This window comes from Nannospalax galili, unplaced genomic scaffold (assembly GCF_000622305.1).
Source record: "Nannospalax galili isolate Female #2095 unplaced genomic scaffold, S.galili_v1.0 scaffold153, whole genome shotgun sequence".
Classification (NCBI taxonomy): domain Eukaryota; kingdom Metazoa; phylum Chordata; class Mammalia; order Rodentia; family Spalacidae; genus Nannospalax; species Nannospalax galili.
The window spans coordinates 233,527-251,794 of record NW_008333469.1 but is presented as its reverse complement, the minus strand read 5'-3'; the positions used below and the strand labels follow the sequence as shown (position 1 = coordinate 251,794).

Sequence of the window (18,268 nt, the reverse complement as noted above, 5' to 3'; positions counted from 1 at the left end):
TCAACTTTATGTCTTACAGGGCTTATACTGAGTTCAATACTGTATAACTGTATTAATTCAACTGTGAACCTAGAAACTTACAGCCACTTATGAAAGAGATGTACTGTTTCTCTGGCGTGTTTAATGAATATGTTAAAGCTATAATGAAATGCTTCTTCTAATCATGTAGTTATTGAAAGTTAAAAAAATAATGCCTAGCTAGTATAAAAACCCAGAGGGAATCATATTAGTCCAAAAAGGTACAGAAAAATTGCACATACAATATCTCTACATGAGTCCATGTGTATAGTTGAAGGCTACATAACAAGAAAAGTGCCAACTTCCTCTGTGTTGTTGGCCAGGGTAGTGTAAAAGACTCCCAAAATTACACAGCCTATTGCCCCAGCCCTTGATTGCCTCCCAGTCCTTGATGGGAAGACCCATATTGCTGAAGACAGGACATACTTCTGATAAAGGATTTGGAGCAACAGAGCTGGGACAGATTTGGAAGCCATTTCCCCCGAAGGCTAGCATTCACAGCTTTGGAGAGCACTTTTTATCTGGGGGGTAATCAACAGCTACCTAAGAGCACAAAGCCCACCCAGAGGGAGGAAACTCATGTGTGGTACTGTGAATCTAGCCAAATACACACAGTTGGAAAGGTCAGAGATCTTAAGAGAAAACCCCAAGGCTATTACATCCCTAGGCAAATGTAATTTCTTACTATGTGTAAAATATGGATCCTTAAGATTACAGACAAGTATCTAAGTCACCACCTATTAAAGAAGCTTCTTTTTCAACAGACAATGATTATTAGAGTTCCACAACTGATCATACACAGAGACTGACTGTGACCTGTCCATGCCTAAATGGCACATCTATGATGCAACCTCTACGTGTAAGGCTCATGGAACATAGAACAAGGGATGAAGAGAACGTTAATGCATCTTTCAATTTTCATCAGTGAAGCCTCCTCATGCAACAGAGGAACAGGAATGCCAAAGGTCACAAATGGCCAAAAAATAAGAGCCTACAGAGTGTGGGTCCTTGGGCAGGATTCCAATATTAAAATCCACCCGCCCAGGGCTCATTGCAGAGAGGGTCAGAAAGATTTTAAGAGCCAGCAAGGAGGTGATGAACATATGGAAACAGTCCTACAAGCTCCTAGGACTCTTCTCACATGAACCTGCAGCAATGGTGTCAGCATGCACAAGACCCATGCAAACTCAAGCAGTCAAAAAGCCAGCCCCGAACTGTGGAAATGGACAGCAGGCCCCAATCTTAGCTGAAGAACTATTGGCAGCTGATTACTGCTGGGTGAAGAAAAGCTGATCTTCTTAAAGAGAAAGACTCTAGATAGGCTGACTAGACCTCAGTGGATAAACTTGCACTGAGGGACGTCTGGGGATACCAACTTGACATGAAAGGCCTTAACACAAATAACAGAATGTATGAATCCCAGTGTGGGGACTATGGGGGATGCCAATGGGGAAGGGGGATATAAAGATAATTAAGATGTTCTGTATGAAATACACAAAATTCAATAAAAAATTTTTCTTAAAAAGGAAGAAAATCACAAACATTATGTCCTTAGTGGGCGACAGGTTTCCCTAGCTTGATTTCTTCAGTCTCCTTAGCATAAGAGGTATACGGCCAAACTGAGTTATTATCAAAGAGCATTTGCTTTTGTATTAGTAAATGTTGTAAGTTCAATGACATATATATCTAAAGGTAACAATTATTAATCTACGACAGTAATACATTTGTGTACACGTATATTTAGACACATGGATTATTCAGGCAATATTCAATTCAAAAACTCTAATCAAGCAACATTCAATTTAATCGTCTTGATGACATTCTCAGCAAAACAGAACTCTGTTAGTAGTTTCTTTTCCATCAACCCCTGATGGTCAAAGTCTGTATTCTTCATATACGGGGCATCATATTACATTTATTTACAACTAGGACTTTACATAGTTTTGAATTTTCTTCACTTATTTATTATGGGTATGTGTAGGGAGATATGTGTAAAACTCAACGCATATATGGAGGTCAGAGGATAACTTCCAGGAGTCAGTTCTCACCTATCCTGAGTTCTGGGGATCGGAGCTCCAGTCATGAGGCGTGGCAGCAAGCACCTTCACCTGCTGAGTCATCCTGCTAGTTCCAAGAGGTACAATTTCATAAAGAAATATTGCTATCAATTATAGAAGTGGAGTTTATTTTTGGTTGGCTGTATTTCAAACAGGGTCTCATGTTGCCAAGGCTGGCATTCTACTTGTCATGTTGCTAGAGGTGGCCTTGAAGCCCTGATGCCCTTCTGACTCCACCTCTCAGGTACTGGAATCAAAGGCATGTGCTACCACACCTGGCTCTAGAAAGTAAAATTTATCAAATGTATGTTCTTTTTTTTTTTTTGTCTTTTTGAGACAGGGTCTTCCTGTAGCCCCAGCTGGCCTGGAACTTGCTATATAGACTTAGGCCTTGAACTCTGCCTCCCAAGTGCTGGGATTAGCACCACCATGTCCATATCTAAAAATTTTTTTTGATTTATTTATTTTTATTTTATGTGTTTGAGTGTAATGCCTGCATGTGTTGGTGCACCCATGTTGTACAATGCCTGTGAGGAGAGAAGAGGGTGTTGATGTCCTGGAGTTGGAGTTATGGACAGTTGTTAGTCACCATGTGGGTGCTGGCATTTGAACCTGGGTCTTCTGCAAGAACCGTCAGTGCTCTTCATCGCTGAGCCATCTCTCCAGTCCCATACTTTAAATTTCAGATCATGAAATTTAACTAAGGAGCCTTAGCTGGAATAAAATATAGTTCTGATATTTGTAGTCAAGACGATTAAGTGAATAAAGGAAAACTAAAAGAAAAGAACTTCTTTCAGTTTTATATAGCAGAGAATGCAAGTACAACTTGGGGTACCAAGTTGAGATGAGATGGAATTGGCCTTATGACTTACACCTTCACTTTTCAATTGATGAATCTTAATCATCTTGCCAGGAAAAATGGAAGAGGCTGATCAAAATCTGGGAATAAAATATTTTTGCAGTTTCTTTTTAAATGACAGAAGTTAGAAAAAGCATGAAGCTAAAATTATTTTCAATTTTATGTCTGCTCGGTCGTATACTTTATCAGCTTGCTCTTAATATTAAAATATACTAATCTAACTCAAGTTAACAGACATTTTCTGGAAGGGAGACATGGAGATATTTTCAGCTTTTTGGGTCAAAGGGCAAAACTGAGGATAATGTATAGGTATTTAATGAAGGGAAGCAATCTACTATTTTTTCCTGATTAAATTTAGATCAAGTATAACACTGTAATACTACTAATGAAAAGAACAGAATTCCTTCAATGGTAACATACCACATAATTGAAGTTCAAAATTAGTGTTACCTATCATCAAAATCAATTACAAATGTTTACTTCAAAGTACTGCCAAAACCTGATGACAGGTGTATGCTTTTAATTGAGTGTATGTATTATTCTGAAGGGTTTCACAGGATTTCTGACACTTTGCTCATATTTTCCTTTTAACGTGTACTGCTGACTAATCACTTTCAGTTGAAGGCTATTGAGAAGCATCCTTGCACAGGTAAGTGGACTCTGAAACACGCAAATCTCCTTTGCAATTGCATGTAGGGCTAGTAAACATTGCTGAAAGCATAGCCTGAGCTTATGTATCAGCTGCAAAGCTAAGTGTTAATGAAAATAGTCCTTTTTAAATACTTTATTCTTCTTATTTTATGTGTATGAGTGTACTGCCTGCATGTATGTAAGTGCACCCATGTTGTGCAAAGACCACAAAGGCCCCTGATGAAGATATTCCTGCTTTGGCTTGAGGGCACTGGATGTATACAGAGTACATGAAGCAGGGTGGCAGTACTTAGCCCACAGCAATGTTAGCTGTGGTTACCTGACTTTAAAGGCTGTGTATGCTCACATACAAGCACTTCTTTTCCTTGTAATTCTAAGAATTCATTAACATTTAATTGATAAATAGTGCTAAATCTGCAGCAAAATCTCTAAGTTTCAAAAACATTCAGTAATGGAGTATTCAACAGTAGTAAAGGTAATTATGATTCATAAAGATTTCAAACCTGGACCTAAGCTTAAACAAATGTGCAGGTGCAGTAGGGAGGTCAGGAACTTCAGCTTCTAGCTCTAGCAATGTGCAGAGCTGATGGTAATGAAGTCCATAATAGGTTCACTGTTGACACTACTGGTTTAACCGCACACAGCACATTAAAATATTTTCTAAAAAGTACCTGTTGATGAATAAGATAATAAATAAATATAGGCTTTATTAGTGCCTTGTATTTTCATAAGCTTTGTAAATTTGTTCAAGTCAGTCCTAGACTTCACATGTTAACAGCATCCACTATTCCACTTCTGGTTGTAAGGAAATTAGTTTTTTTTTTAATCAACTGGTTAAGTGAATTTATTAAATAGCTGACTTAGGCATCCACAATGGTAACTTCCACCTCTACCCCTGGCTCAATATTGATGGAAGTGATCTGATTAACAATCTCAGAAGGACTGAGCAGGTCAATGATTCCCTTGTGGATTCTCATCTGGAACACATCCCATGTCTTGGAACCTTCACACAAGGTGTTTTTCTTGTAGTGATTCTCCAAGTCTTGGTGGGCATACAAACAAGGCCTTTCACTTTGAGGTTCTTTTCCTTCATGCGTCTGATCAAGCCGGCACACACCTTCTCCAGAGACTTGATGTTGCGGCTGGTCAGTGTGATTCGAATTTGGTGAATTGCCACCTCCGACTCCAAGGGTCTTCCTGGTATCTATAAAAGCCGTGGCTGCCTTGTGGCTTCCTGACCCACATGTTCCTCGATGGGAGCTAACAGTGGTGAGTTAGGACCAGAGCGGACGGTACACCACTCCGGAGCAGCCACAGAAGGGTCTCCAGGAAATTAGTAGTTTTACAACTACTTTGAAAATACTTTCTTGGGCTGAAGAGATGGCTCAGAGATTAAGTGCACTGGCTGTTCTTACAGAAGACCCAGGTTCAAATCCCAGCACCCACATGGCAGCTAACAACTGTCTGTAACTCCAGTTCAAGGGGATCCAACGTCTTCTTCTGTGCTCCTCTGTTCTCCGAGGGATACATGCAAGCAATCCAAGCATACACATAAAATAAAAATAATATTTAAAAAAAAGAAAAGCTGGGCGTGGTGGCGCATGCCTTGAATCCCAGCACTTGGGAGGCAGAGGCAGGCAGATCTTTGTGAGTTAGAGGCCAGCCTGGTCTACATAGTGAGTTCCAGGACAGCTGGGGCTACAGGGAGACCCTGTCTCAAAAAGACAAATTTTTCTTAAAAAAGAAAATGCTTTCTCCTGTAGCTGTTCCACACAGGTAACTCAGACAAGATTCAAACTTGTCTTAAATACCCAGTAGAAACAGTGATATTTGTAGTTGCTGTGAGCAAAGGAAATATACTTGAAATAATGTGCCCTGATTTTTAATAGAACATTGAGGCTGCTTTCAAATATCTTCAATTCTAAGCAATTGTTTTTGCTGAGAAGCCAACAGTTTTTATTTTCTATGGACACATTTCTTTATCTACTGCAGTGAAACATGAATGTTGGTAAATGGTTTTTATTGACCCGCTTATGGCTCCTAAAAGCTGGGATTTCACATGCCTGACTGATTTTTATTAACAAATTCTACTGTGATTAAGGACTCCATGCTAATTTGGTTTCTCTGATCATTGTTCTCCTGATTAGGACTATTTTGAAGAACGCGTAGTGTGGTAATGTGTATACTTTTCTTATTCTTTCAGCACAGAGTATGTTTCATCATGAACAATGGCAGCTCTACCTAATTCAATCAAACAATGACCCCACTGCCCCTTAAAAGCATGACAGTTTTTGTTTTGATATGGGTACACAATTGGTAAAAAAATTATAAAATTTTGCAATATGGCAACATGGACTTCACTTAAATACTGTTGAGTTCTAACTCCACAGCTAAAATTTGCAGTGCAACTGACAGCTGGAGCGGGTACCAGAGCACTGCATATGGTTTCTGTTGTACCTACTAAGCAGTTACTGTAATGTAAAAGCAAATGAATACAGGTGTGCTCCAATAAAACTCCCTTACTGCATTCTGAAGTTAGAATATGATAGTATTTTCTTGTGTCCAAACATATTATTATTTTAATTCTTCGCAACCATTTAAAAGTATAAAGCCCTCTGTGAGTTCAAGGCCAGCCTGATCTACATAGTAAGTTCCAGGCCAGTTGGGGCTACAGGGAGACCCTGTCTCAAAAAAAAAGTATAAAGCCACTTTCAGCACATAGGCCATATTAAAAAAAAGTGCTAGCTCACAGTGTGCTGATCCCAGATGGAATGCATTTTATTACAAAAGCAATACGGGATAAAAATCTGGCTCCCATGTAGGTAACAGAACCAGACTGCCAGACTACCTAACCCTCAGTTTCTTCAACTGCAAAATGAAGGTAATGTTAGTGCCCACTTCACAGGTTTACTGTCAGGATACACTGGGTAAATACGTGCATTACTTGGAAGAGCACTCAGTTTATGGCAAATATACTGACCATTAATACTGTTTACCGAATAAAATTGCAAATGGATCTCAATTACTATAAGTAACTGTAAGCTTTAATATTCTCACTGTAGGGGGCTGGAGAGATAGCTCAGAGGTTAAGAGCACTGACTGCTCTTACAGAGGACCCAGGATTCCCAGCACCCACAAGGCAGCTCATAACCATCCTTAACTCCAGTTCCAGGGGAATCTGAAGCTCTCTTCTGACCTCGGTGGCATTGCACGACACGGTGCACTCACATACATGCAGGCAATACACTCAAACACATAAAATAAAAATAATAAAATATTAAAAGAAAAATGCTCACTGTAAATGAATTGCTAATTAATGGGAATAGAAATCTCAAATAGTCAAAATGCAAACCAAGAAACACAAAAAGTCCCATTGTAGGTCTGAAGTAAGAAGCCTTCTTAGATGATTTTTGTTTTGTTTTGTTTTGGTACTTTTGAGACCGGATCTCCCTGTAGCCTCAGCTGGCCTGGAACTCACTACGTAGACCAGGCTAGCCTTGAACTCACAAAGATCCGCCTGCCTCTGCCTCCCAAGTGCTGGGGGATTAAAGGCATGCACCACCACACCCAGCTTGAAAGAATCCTCAGTGCATAGCTATTAGCTATGCCTAATAACATTTTCATTCCTAAGTAAATACCGTGTAAGTTTAGTGCTGCAGCTCACTGCAGAGTGCTTGCCTAACCTACATGGCCCCGTGCTTCCTCCCAGGACTGGAAAACAAAGAAAAACAGCATAACAAACTGCTCGGTACTACCTCTGTTCTCAGATACTAGCTGTAACCATACCCAGTGTTTTCTCAACAGTTTCTCTCCAGTCTAAGTCTCTTCTGTGTATCTAGATTAGTGGGTAAACAGGCATAACACTGAAATTTTTTTTTAATGATATTGTGGATTGAACTGAGGGCGTAGCCTTGAACTAGGCAAGCATGTTACCACTGAGCTACATTCTCAAGCCTGAACGTAAAATTTTAAGATGTGGTATATTTGGACAGTAACAATGCAAACTAGATATTCATAGATCAAGTACTAATAAACTGTTTATGTTGACAATAAAGCACTGGATAAGGTCAATATAAACAGATCTTTATTACTCTGAAACATACCAATACCATATTTGGTTTTTTGTTTGTTTTTGTCTTTTTGAGACAGGATCTCCCTGTAGCAGCTGGAACTTACTATGTAGACCAGGCTGGCTTTGAACTCACAGAGATCTATCTGCTTACCTCTGCTTCCTAAGTGCAGGGAGTAAAAGCGTGTGCCTATACCCAGCTTACCATATTTGTTTTACAAAGCATACAAAAGCCACAAAACTTATCGGTGATTTGAGTATCAACCCCCTCTCACATACACCTTCCATTAAATATTTAAGACTAAGGATTCAAGTGCTGTTGGCCTTTTCATCTCAGCTTTCACCTGCATTATTAAGTATTCACCGGCTACACAGAATTGATAAATGGTGTCTCTGGATGACCGCACTCTTCTCTGTTTCCTTTCCTTTCATTTTACTATAAATAAGAATTACTTGTGCAGTGCAGGGAGTGGTCAAAATGTGTTAAGACAGTTTGGAAAATGTACAGAAGCAAAGTACCATAAATTATTATTTAAATGAAAACTGTAACGGCTACTTACCTACAACCAGGCCACACTCAGGACAGATCATGTCACCAGCTCTATAGTCCTCAACTAAAATTGCATCTGGATGATTTGGGCATGTGACTCTTGGGAGAGCATCCAAACTACATGGAAAAAAAAACCAAACTGTTATTATATCTTCCCAACCAATAAGAAACTGAATTTTCTTGTGTTCTATTAATAAGCAAGCTACTAGAATTTTTGAAAAATCTTCATTAGTGTAATAATGACTAATTATTGCAATAGTAAGCAACATTTCAAATAATTACCCAGCTTGTTCTTTTTGTTATTTATTTCTCTGATCAGAAAATGAATGTGTTTTTCTACTTGTTAGCTACCATAATTAAAGATTTAGCATACCACACTGAACCAAATACATACTTTACAAACAGCTCTGCTGACCTTAAGTCCTGATGATTTTATTTAGTCCAGGACTGAGGTTTTATAGTATTTAAAAATTTGTTCTACTGGGCATGCTAGGGCTTGTCCATAGTCCCAGCACTTGAGGCTGACACAGGAGGATTCCCTGAGGACTTCAAGATCAGCACGGATAACACAGAAAGGTAGCTTCACACACACAAAAAAGAACTGGACTTCCACATGAAGAATGAAACCAGATTCATATCTCACCTTGCACCAAAAAATCAATTTGAAATGGATCAAAGACCTTCATATAAGATCTGAAACTTTGGGGCCAGAGATGGCTCAGAGATTAAGAGCCTTCAGAGGACCTGGGTTCAGTTCCCAGTAACCACACAGTGGCCTACAAGCACCTGTTACTCCAGTTCCAGGGGCTCTAATGTCCTCTTCCGGCCTCCAGATGCACCAGACAAGCATTTATATACTTATGTCAGGCAAAACAGTCATACACATAAAATACAATATCATAAACAAAAAAACTCAGGGTAGATCTCAGAGGAGATGTGGAATGGGGGATGGGAGAATGTGATCAAAAGTACTATATGAAATTCTCAAAGAATAAAAACATTTTTAAAAAACAAAAGTGCTAGAGGAAAACAGGCATAACAAGACTTTTTTTTTCCTTTTGAGACAGGGTCTCCCTGTAGCCCTAGATGGCCTGGAACTCACTTTGTAGACCAGGCTGGCCTTGAACTCAGAGAGATCTGCCTGCCTTTGCCTCCTGAGTGCTGGGATTTTAAAGGTGTGTACCGCCATGTCCCACTAGCAAGGACTTTCTTAAAAGGACTCTAATAGCACAGGAAACAAGCCCAAGACCTGAAAAGATGATTGCATGAAATTAAGAACATCTGCACCAACAGGAAACAATCAGTAGAGTGTAGAGACAGTTCATAGAATAGGAGGAAAAACTTTTACCCACTATGTATGAAAAAGGGCATTAATATCTAGAATCTATATAGAAATCCCAAAATTAAACACCAAAAAGCCAAACCATCTAATGAATAAATGCACTAATGAAAAGACAGTCTCTAAAGAGGAAATACAAATAGCCAATAAATATGATTTTTTTTTTTAAACTTTTTTTGGTCTTTTTGAGACAGGGTCTCACTGCAGTTCCAGTTGGTCTAGTACTCACTGTGTATACCAGGTTGGCCTCGATCTCAAGAGATCTGCCTGCCTCTGCCTTCTGAGTGCTGGGCTCAAAGGAGTGTACCACCATGCCCAGCCTTTGCTCTTGTTTAGATTTATTTCTATTTTCTATGTCTAAGTGCATCACATGTGTGCAATGCCTGAAGAAGTTAAAAGAGGGTGTCAGACCCCTAGAAGTGGAGTTACAGACATTGTTAGCCATCTTGTGGGTACTGGGAATTGAACCTGGATCCTCTGCAAGAGCAGCTAGTGCTCTTAACCACTGAGCCATCTCTCCAACCTCCAATAAATATTTGAAATGAAATTAAAACCACTTTTGAGATTCCACCTTCCTACAGCTAGTCAGAATGATGACTCTGCAGAAAACAAATGACAACACACACTGCAGATATGGAGAAGGAAGAACTCTTATACAGGGCTGGTAAGAAGATAAAGTGGTATGGCCACCATGCAAATCAGAACAGTTTCCTCAAAGCACAAAAGGCAGGGATGGTGAGGTGACTAGGTGGGTAAAACTGCTTGCTGCCAGGACTACTGACCTGAGTTCAATCACACTCAAATCACAATTAAAAATGATGAAAAAAATTTTTTTTTGGGGGGGGGGGTCTTTTTGAGACAGGAACTCTCTATAGCCCTAGCTGGCCTGGAACTCACTATGTAGACCAGGCTGGCCTTGAACTCACAGAGATCAACCTGCTTCTGCCTCCCAAGTGCTGGGACTACAGGCATGTACCACCATGCCTAGCCATGATAAAATATTTTTAAAATATAGGTCCCTTTGGGAAGAGAGGGAGTTATTTTTTTAAAAGGGAGGGGGGGCTGGACATGGTGGTGCATACCTTTAATCCTAGCACTTGGGAGGCAAAGGCAGGAAGATCTCCGAGAGTCTGAGGCCAGCCTGGTCTACACAGCAAGTTCCAGGCCAGTCAGGGTTATATCCAGAAGCCCTGTCTCAAACAAATCAACAACAACAACAAAGAAGAATGAAATCATGACATTTTCAGGAAAACAGATTGAAGTGAGAGATCATTATACTAAGTAAAATAAACCAGTCTCAGAAAAACAAGTCTCATATGTGTGATTTGGCTTTCAATTTCTGAGTGTACATACAGATACACATCTCACATAGATTACGTAGGACCTGAAAGCAGGGGACTATGAGGGAAGCAATAATCTTAGGGAGGAAGAGAGGGCAACAGAACCCCTGAGACATGAAAGCAGAAGAGGGACTATTTGGGAGAAGTGAATGAACAAGAGGGAAATGGGAGTGGGGTGGGGTGGGCGACTACTAAGAACAAAGTGTAATGACATGTATGTATAAAAAAAGCCATAATGAAATCCATTACTTTGTAGGCTAATCTGAGGAACTAATAAAAAAGAAAGCTAATAAAGGTTTCATTAGTTATTTACTGTTACATTATTTGCTTACTATTATAACATTTACTTAAGATTCATGCTTTTTTTTTTTTCCTTTTTTGAGAGTCTTCCTATGTAGTTCAGAGGCCTCAAAACCATGATATAACCCAGGCTAGCCCCAAACTAGGAGCAATCCTCCTGCCTCAGCCTCACCACAATGCCAAGTTCACAAAACTGAAAAATTCCCCATTTATTTTATCCTGAACACTATAAGCAATCCTGGGAAATCAGTTAACAATTTGATAAAACAGGCTTTAAAAGTAATAAAGATATACAACAGAAATTTAATAATTATTTTTGCAAGTTCTGAATTCATAATTTAAAACATTTGGTATCACTAAAAATAAGCCCTTTTCTAAAATTGACTTGACACAAAACAATAAATGGTTAAGTCACTGCCATCACAAGCACACATCTAAAAGACAAAATACAAACAGGCATTTGTATGGGGCTAGAGAGGTGGCTCAGGGGTTAAGAGCACTGGCTGCTCTTGCAGAGGACCCAGGTTTTGCTCCAGGCACCCAAATAGTGGCTAACAACCGTCTACAACTCCAGTTCCAGGGGATGTAACACCTCTTCTGGCCTCCTAGGGCACTGCATGCATAAAATAAGTGCACTTACATATCAGGCAAAGCATATATATAATAAAAATAATAAATAAAATACTTTTTAAAATAGGCATTCATGATTTGGGATCACGAAGTTTCTTGTGTTAGCTAGTAAAATTCAGAATGTTTTAACTATCAGCTTTGAAGGTCAAATGGCAAACTGATAAAAATCATATAGAACCACCAAATTTACATAATTAATTAAAACATATCTTGGATTTTCTCACTAGGAAAATGGGGGGCAGAAACTTTTATGTTCATATTTATTCTATAAATTTGTAAGAAATATTAATAAATTATGAAAAGTAGAATTTAGCAGTACATAAACTCTGAAAATTGCTCAAATAAAGAAAATGTAAGCAGAGTTAGAATTACTGTCAGTGAATACACAGGGAAGTGATGTAGAACGTGGCTCATGATGGCTTGCTCTACTCTGACTAATAAAAAGCAGATGCCAGGTGTGATGAGGAAGGCCTGCGATCCTAGGGCTCAGGAAGCAGAGCTGGGAGGATCACCCCCAGGTCAAGGCCAGCCTAACAACTATGCATAGTGAGTTCTAGCCAGCTTGGATTACACTGAGACTGTCTTAAAAAAATAGAGAGGGGCTGGAGAGATGGCTCAGCAGTTATGAACACTGGTTGTTCTTGCAGAAGACCCAGGTTCGAATCCCAGCACCCACATGGCAGCTAACAACTGTCCATAACTCCAGTTCCAGGGGATCTGACAGCCTCTTCTGACCTCTGCAGGCATTGCACGACACAGATACACTTACCTACATGCAAGCAATATACGCGTACACATAAAAATCTTAAATTAAAAAAAAAAAAAAAGAGATCAAGAGGTGGGGATGTAGCTCAGTGGTAGAGTACTTGCCTCGCATATACAAGGTCCTGGGTTCAAACCCCAGCACTTAGGAAAAAACAGGCAGAAATCTTGCAATGTTTAAATGATAATACCTCAACAGTAAGACAAGAATTCTGTACAGCACTGAAAAAGTATGAACTAGCTGCAGGCTGTAATATGGATGGCTCTAACTACTGAAACAGACTAGGAACTAGGCAGAATACATGCCATTTATTTAAAATAGACAAACAAATCCATGGTGTTGGAAGTCAGGATGTGGCTGTTTTGGTAGGAGTCATGAGGGCTCAAAGGAGACTTCACAGGTTGATAATGGCTAATAGTGTTTAATTTCTTGACCTGGGTGTCAGCTACATGTATGTACTTACTGCATAATTGAACTGTGCACTTAAAAGTGTGCTAACTTCATAAAAAGGTAAAAAGTAAGGTGGCAAACAGCATAGATTATATGACTTGGGAGGGGGTTTAAAACTTTATGCAGGCCTGCAAAAGCAGTCATGAGGAAAAGACCAAGAAACTGGTGATGATGACTGCAGTCCTTGGAGAGAACTGGCTGGCTGGGGGCTAGAGGGGGTAAAGTGAAATCATGTTAATGTAGTCAATTATTAATCAGATTAATACAAAAGAGGAAGTCATGAGCTGAGTAGGAGGGCACAAGAGAATGTAGAAACAGAACACCATCAACGACACCAAAACAACGTAGACACCAAGGTGCTAGATAACCCCAAACCTCATTTTAGGGCTATCATATATTAGATGCCTACTGTGTGTTCAGTGGTATACATTTTTAGGATCAATTTTCACAACAATCCTGCAAGATAGGCAGTATCTTCATTTCAAAAATTATGGTCAGAGAGTGATCTACCTGAAGTCAGAATAAGCAGTGGGCTTAGATCTAAACTCAGGACAGGTACTGTTCTCTGTGAGAACACCAACCAGCTTCACGGTCAAGTAAATATATATCCTCAGAGAAAATGCTAAAGGCAGAAATCTAACACTGACTCTTTTTATTCCCACTGGCAGAAAATTTGAGAGTAGTAATGGTAATGACATATAAACTAAAAGCTGGATTTGAGCTGGGCTGGTGGCACACGCCTGGAACCCCAGCCCCAGAAAGGTGGAGCAAGGAGGCTTTCGAGTTCTAGGCCAAACTGGGCTAGGGAACCAAGACATAAAAACAGATCAAACAAGAGGAGTGCTGGCTGTCCAGAAAAATTAAAGGATTTTTTTTAAATAATGAAAACATTTAAAAATCTTAACCAGTGAATTCACTGTGTGCACTATTTAACTACAACTTATTTTCCACAAATAGTTTGTTCTCTAAAATAAAAAAGCTGTGTGTACATATGACCACATTCTGCTTCCAAATCTGCCATGAGAAAATTTAAGTAGTATCTGGGTAATCTGGGGGAGCTGAAGTTTCCCATGTCCCTGCAAGGAAGCCTTCACCTTACAGAACCACACCCAGATAGAATGATTAAGCATTAAATCATAAATTAGACTCTGTCAACAAGAGTGTCAATGGCTTAAGAGTTACTTCCCCACAGGCTGTTCCCCAGACCCCCCCCTTCTAGAACAATACAGTAGTCTTGGAAGTTCTCAGAAAGGGCCTAGACCTTTGTGAATAATGGCTTTCAATGGTGATGTTTATCAATTCCACACATAGTAACAACCTGAGTAAAATGTTCCGGAGGTGCAGTACTTAATTTGATACTTTTAGTACCTTCTGTGTTAACTACAAGGGTGAGGTAATAGGTACTCTAGCCATCGGAAAGGTTAACACTGGTATGACTCAGTTTCCACATATGCAAAAAGACTAATATCTACCTCATAGTGGTTATGAGATGTAATTAAGGTCTGCAGGCATTTTGCAGGTCACGAGATTAAAGGCTGTCTCTAAGGACACAGCACGCATTTCCTGGATAGGAGTATACTGCATTTAAAAATGAAATTTAAACTGACTTCCCAGCATACGTAATTAATTTTCTGCAGACAACATGCCCTTGGAAGCGTGCAATAATCTCACTGGGGGGAGGGAACCCTTCTGGGGAGTTCGAGTCAAGTCTTCGTGTGCACTTTCCCGTCCACTTCGGAGGGTCACCAGGCTGGTGACCCGTTTCCCCCCCAGCTCCGAACGCTGACGTCTCCCAACTTTCTAGCTGTCAGATCAAAGGGGACCTGGAAACGTCGTTTTCCCATGCTCCCTCGGGCTGGGTGGGCCACAGATGTGAACGCGGACGTAGGAGAAACTACCAAGACACAAAGACAGTTGAGGGATCCGGAAAGACGCGAGGCCGGGGGCCGACGACCGGCACAGCCCGGAGGACGACGGCCCCGGCGGGCCCGCGGAGAAAGCGCTGCCGGCGGCGGCCGGGAGGTGCCCGGGTCCCCTCGCTCCGCCCGCCCGGAGGCCGCCGCACTCACCGGCTGGTCGACGCCATCTTGGCCGCTCCACCTACAGTAGCGCCCCAAACAGGAAATGACAGTGGCGATTAGCTGCTGCGAGCCGGCCTTTTATAGACAGAATTAGCCCCGCCCCACCACCGCGAGCCTCTACGGCTCGGGAGGAGGGCCAAGAAGAATGCCATCCTCTGCGCCACGTGCTTCGCGTTTTTCTATTTCCTTATTGCTTGGCTGTCATCTGTAGGTTGCTGGACGAATCTTCAAAACCACCCAGGAAGAGTCTCTAGGGAATCCCGAGGACGAGGCAGACCAGGGCTAGACCTCGATATGACTGAATTAAAAAGCGAAGGAGCCCGGCTGGATGAGGAGAGACTGTAATCCCTGCACTCAGGAGGAGGGAGGAGGATCAGGAGTTCAAAGCCAGCCTTAGGTACTAGAGACTCTCAAAACCAAAATAAACAATAACAACAACCAAAAAACCACAAAGAAAACTGTGGTTTCTAGGAGGGGGCAAAGCCCTCACTCCTAGTCAGTTTTTCCCACTTGACTGCAGTTCTCACTTGCCTCTAGTAAAGAATTTCAAATGAAAAGGAGCTCGGGACATCCGGATTCAAGTTCCGTCATCAGCCAGCATGCTGTGACTCTTATGTGTGTCCTTTAGATACCGAGTATCTGCCTTGCAAGCCCTTTTAGAATTGGAAGATGAAACAGAAGTATGTGACAGCACTGCGTTGTAAAGCTGACACAACACAGCCTTTGGAAATTTGGTCAATAGGTTAAGTGCAGAGAATTTAATAAAGCATCTAACTACTGTTCAAGGGCCTAGATTTATTAATCAATTAAGCTAAAATCAAAATGGTAATAATAACGTGGGCATAGCAGGTCATGCTTGTAATCCTACCACTCAGGAGGGTGAGGCAGGAGGACACAGAGTTCCAGGCCAGTCTGGGCTACTGAAGGAGACCCTGTCTCCAACCCCTTCCCCTCCCCTCCCACACAAAGGTAATAATACCATGTATCTGTAAACAAATCACCCTTGAGAAAATAGGAATTACAGGAATTGGAAGAAAGGGGTGTCTACCTGTGGGATTAGAACTCAGATATAGTGACCACTTTATTTAGAAATGGAACTTAAATGCCACTAGGCAGACGTTTTCTTGAGCTGATAGGCAATACTAGCTTTCTTTGAAAGAACAAGAGGTTCTGGGGATGTAGCTCAGTTGATAGAATGCCTGGTATAAAGCCTTGGGTTCAGTCCGCAGTGCTGCAGAAACCCAACTGTGGTGCACACCTGTGAAGTCAGCATTTGGGCTATGGAGACAGGAGTTCAAGGTCATAGTGGCCAGCCTGGACTACAGGAGAATCTTTTATGCCAGAAACATACATGAATATGTTTGTTTCTTTCCATAAAGTCAGAGTTTATCGAATAACAATAAGATAACAAGGTTGAGTGATTTCAATGGCAGTAGTTTTTCATACATTCCTGCTTACCCTGGTAATCTGGTAGAGGCAAATGTGGGCTCTTTTATCCAATCTTAATTACTAATAGTAACTCTCCTATCACACAGTAAATATAGTTATATATGCACATATGTGGTTTAAGGAATGAATACAAGTTAGAGTCTACAACAGAGTTCAAAAGGGTTTAGAAGTAGGCTGAAAAAGAGTCTTTATTGATAAGATAACAAACAAGACCAGTGTGAGGAGGGAGCAGAGGCTGGAGCTGCTGGAGTCAGTTTGACTGCAAAGCTGCAGATTCCAGATTTAAGGTGAAAGACTGAACCAGGGTCTGAGAGTGAAAAAGCGGTGGTGGGTTTAGGTCCAGGACCAGAAGGGCAAAAATGTGAACAGGCAGCAGTCGAGTAGCACCAGGGATGCTTAGGGAGTCCACTGCTTGTCAGTTCTTGACATACACACCAGACATCACTTTATGGGGTCTAGGTGAGGGAGTTTTACCCTGTTTTCTGTCTGCTGTGTTTGAAAAGCTCTTGGGCCTGGTTTCTCTGTTTGGATTTAAATGGGCCCATGTACCACTACAGCTTCAGTTCACCCCAATAGATTTATAGGGTAGCTCCTTTTCTACTCCCAGGAATAAGTCATTTATCAGTCTGTGCTGTGGAGATGGGGTCTGAAAGTGTGGTTTGTGACTTCATCCAGGGGCTGCAGTTGTCTTCCTCCCTTAAAATGGAATCAAAAGCTAATTGTAAAATGGAGTCTTCCCAGGCCAAGCCCAGGCTGAGAAAACACGGTTTTGTATACAACATCCAGTAGCTTAGAGCAGGGCATAGCTTAAGCTCAACACTGTCTCAATTTTTTTTTTAAAAGAGGTATGAAAGAAAGGAACATAGCAGCCTGGTGTGGTGGCACATGCCTTTGATCCCAGCACTCCTGGAGGCAAAGGCAGGCAGATCTCAAGGCCAGCCTGGTCCACGTAGGGAGTTCCAGGCCAACTGGGGCTACAAGGGGATCCTGTCTCAAAAATACCAAACAAAAGAGAGAGAGAGAGAGAGAGAGAAGAAAGAAAAAAAGAAAGGAACACAGAAACTGAACTATGGTGGGGGTAGGGATGTGTATTTTCTTCCTTTTTTTTTTTTTTTTTCTAGTCATTGTGTAATTCTGAATTGAAAACTTGACTACTCCTGTTGGATTTTTTGCCCTTTAAGATTTGGGGATGTTTAAAAGATACCAACTTGGGGCTGGAGAGATGACTCAGCAGTAAGAGGACCCGAGTTCAATTCCCAGCACCCACATGGTGGCTGACAACCATCAGTAACTCCAGTTTCAGGGGATCCAACACCCTCTTCTGATCTCTGCAGGCACTGTACAGTACGGGTGCCGTTACACACATGCAGGGAATGTACTCATACACATAAAAAAACAAAAGATACCAACTCATTTTGGTTGTGATAAGTATGGCAGGGAAGGGCTTGAGAGTGGTCCACTCCAAGCCAGGAGAATTTTCAAAGAAGAGCATCTTAGCTAGTGAACAAGACAGGAGGGCAACTGGACATATTCTGAGGATCAAAAATAAGGACCTAGTGGATTCATGGTAGGTATTTAACAGTGTTTGTTGAAGGAAGATACCATTAAGGAAACTGAAATCCTAGAGGGAGTCAGAGTGTCTGATAAAAGCACTCCTGCCCCACCTGCAGTGTCTTTGACTCCTTACAACCGTGCAAGGACTTCTTGCTTAG

General features: G+C 41.1%; 1 protein-coding gene and 1 pseudogene across 1 annotated transcript in view; both read right to left on the bottom strand.

Annotated features, from left to right (window-relative positions):
* The window catches only part of Gtf2b (general transcription factor IIB), a gene marked incomplete in the record, with an annotated part of 44,216 nt that extends 29,028 nt beyond the window's left edge, over nucleotides 1–15,188 (bottom strand). Inside the window, 2 exon segments of the mRNA XM_008828290.3 lie at nucleotides 8,215–8,321; nucleotides 15,096–15,188. Of these exon segments, the coding sequence (XP_008826512.1) occupies nucleotides 8,215–8,321; nucleotides 15,096–15,112 (124 nt within the window).
* LOC103730112 lies at nucleotides 4,446–7,697 on the bottom strand (annotated as a pseudogene).
* Nucleotides 15,189–18,268: the final 3,080 nt, after the last annotated feature.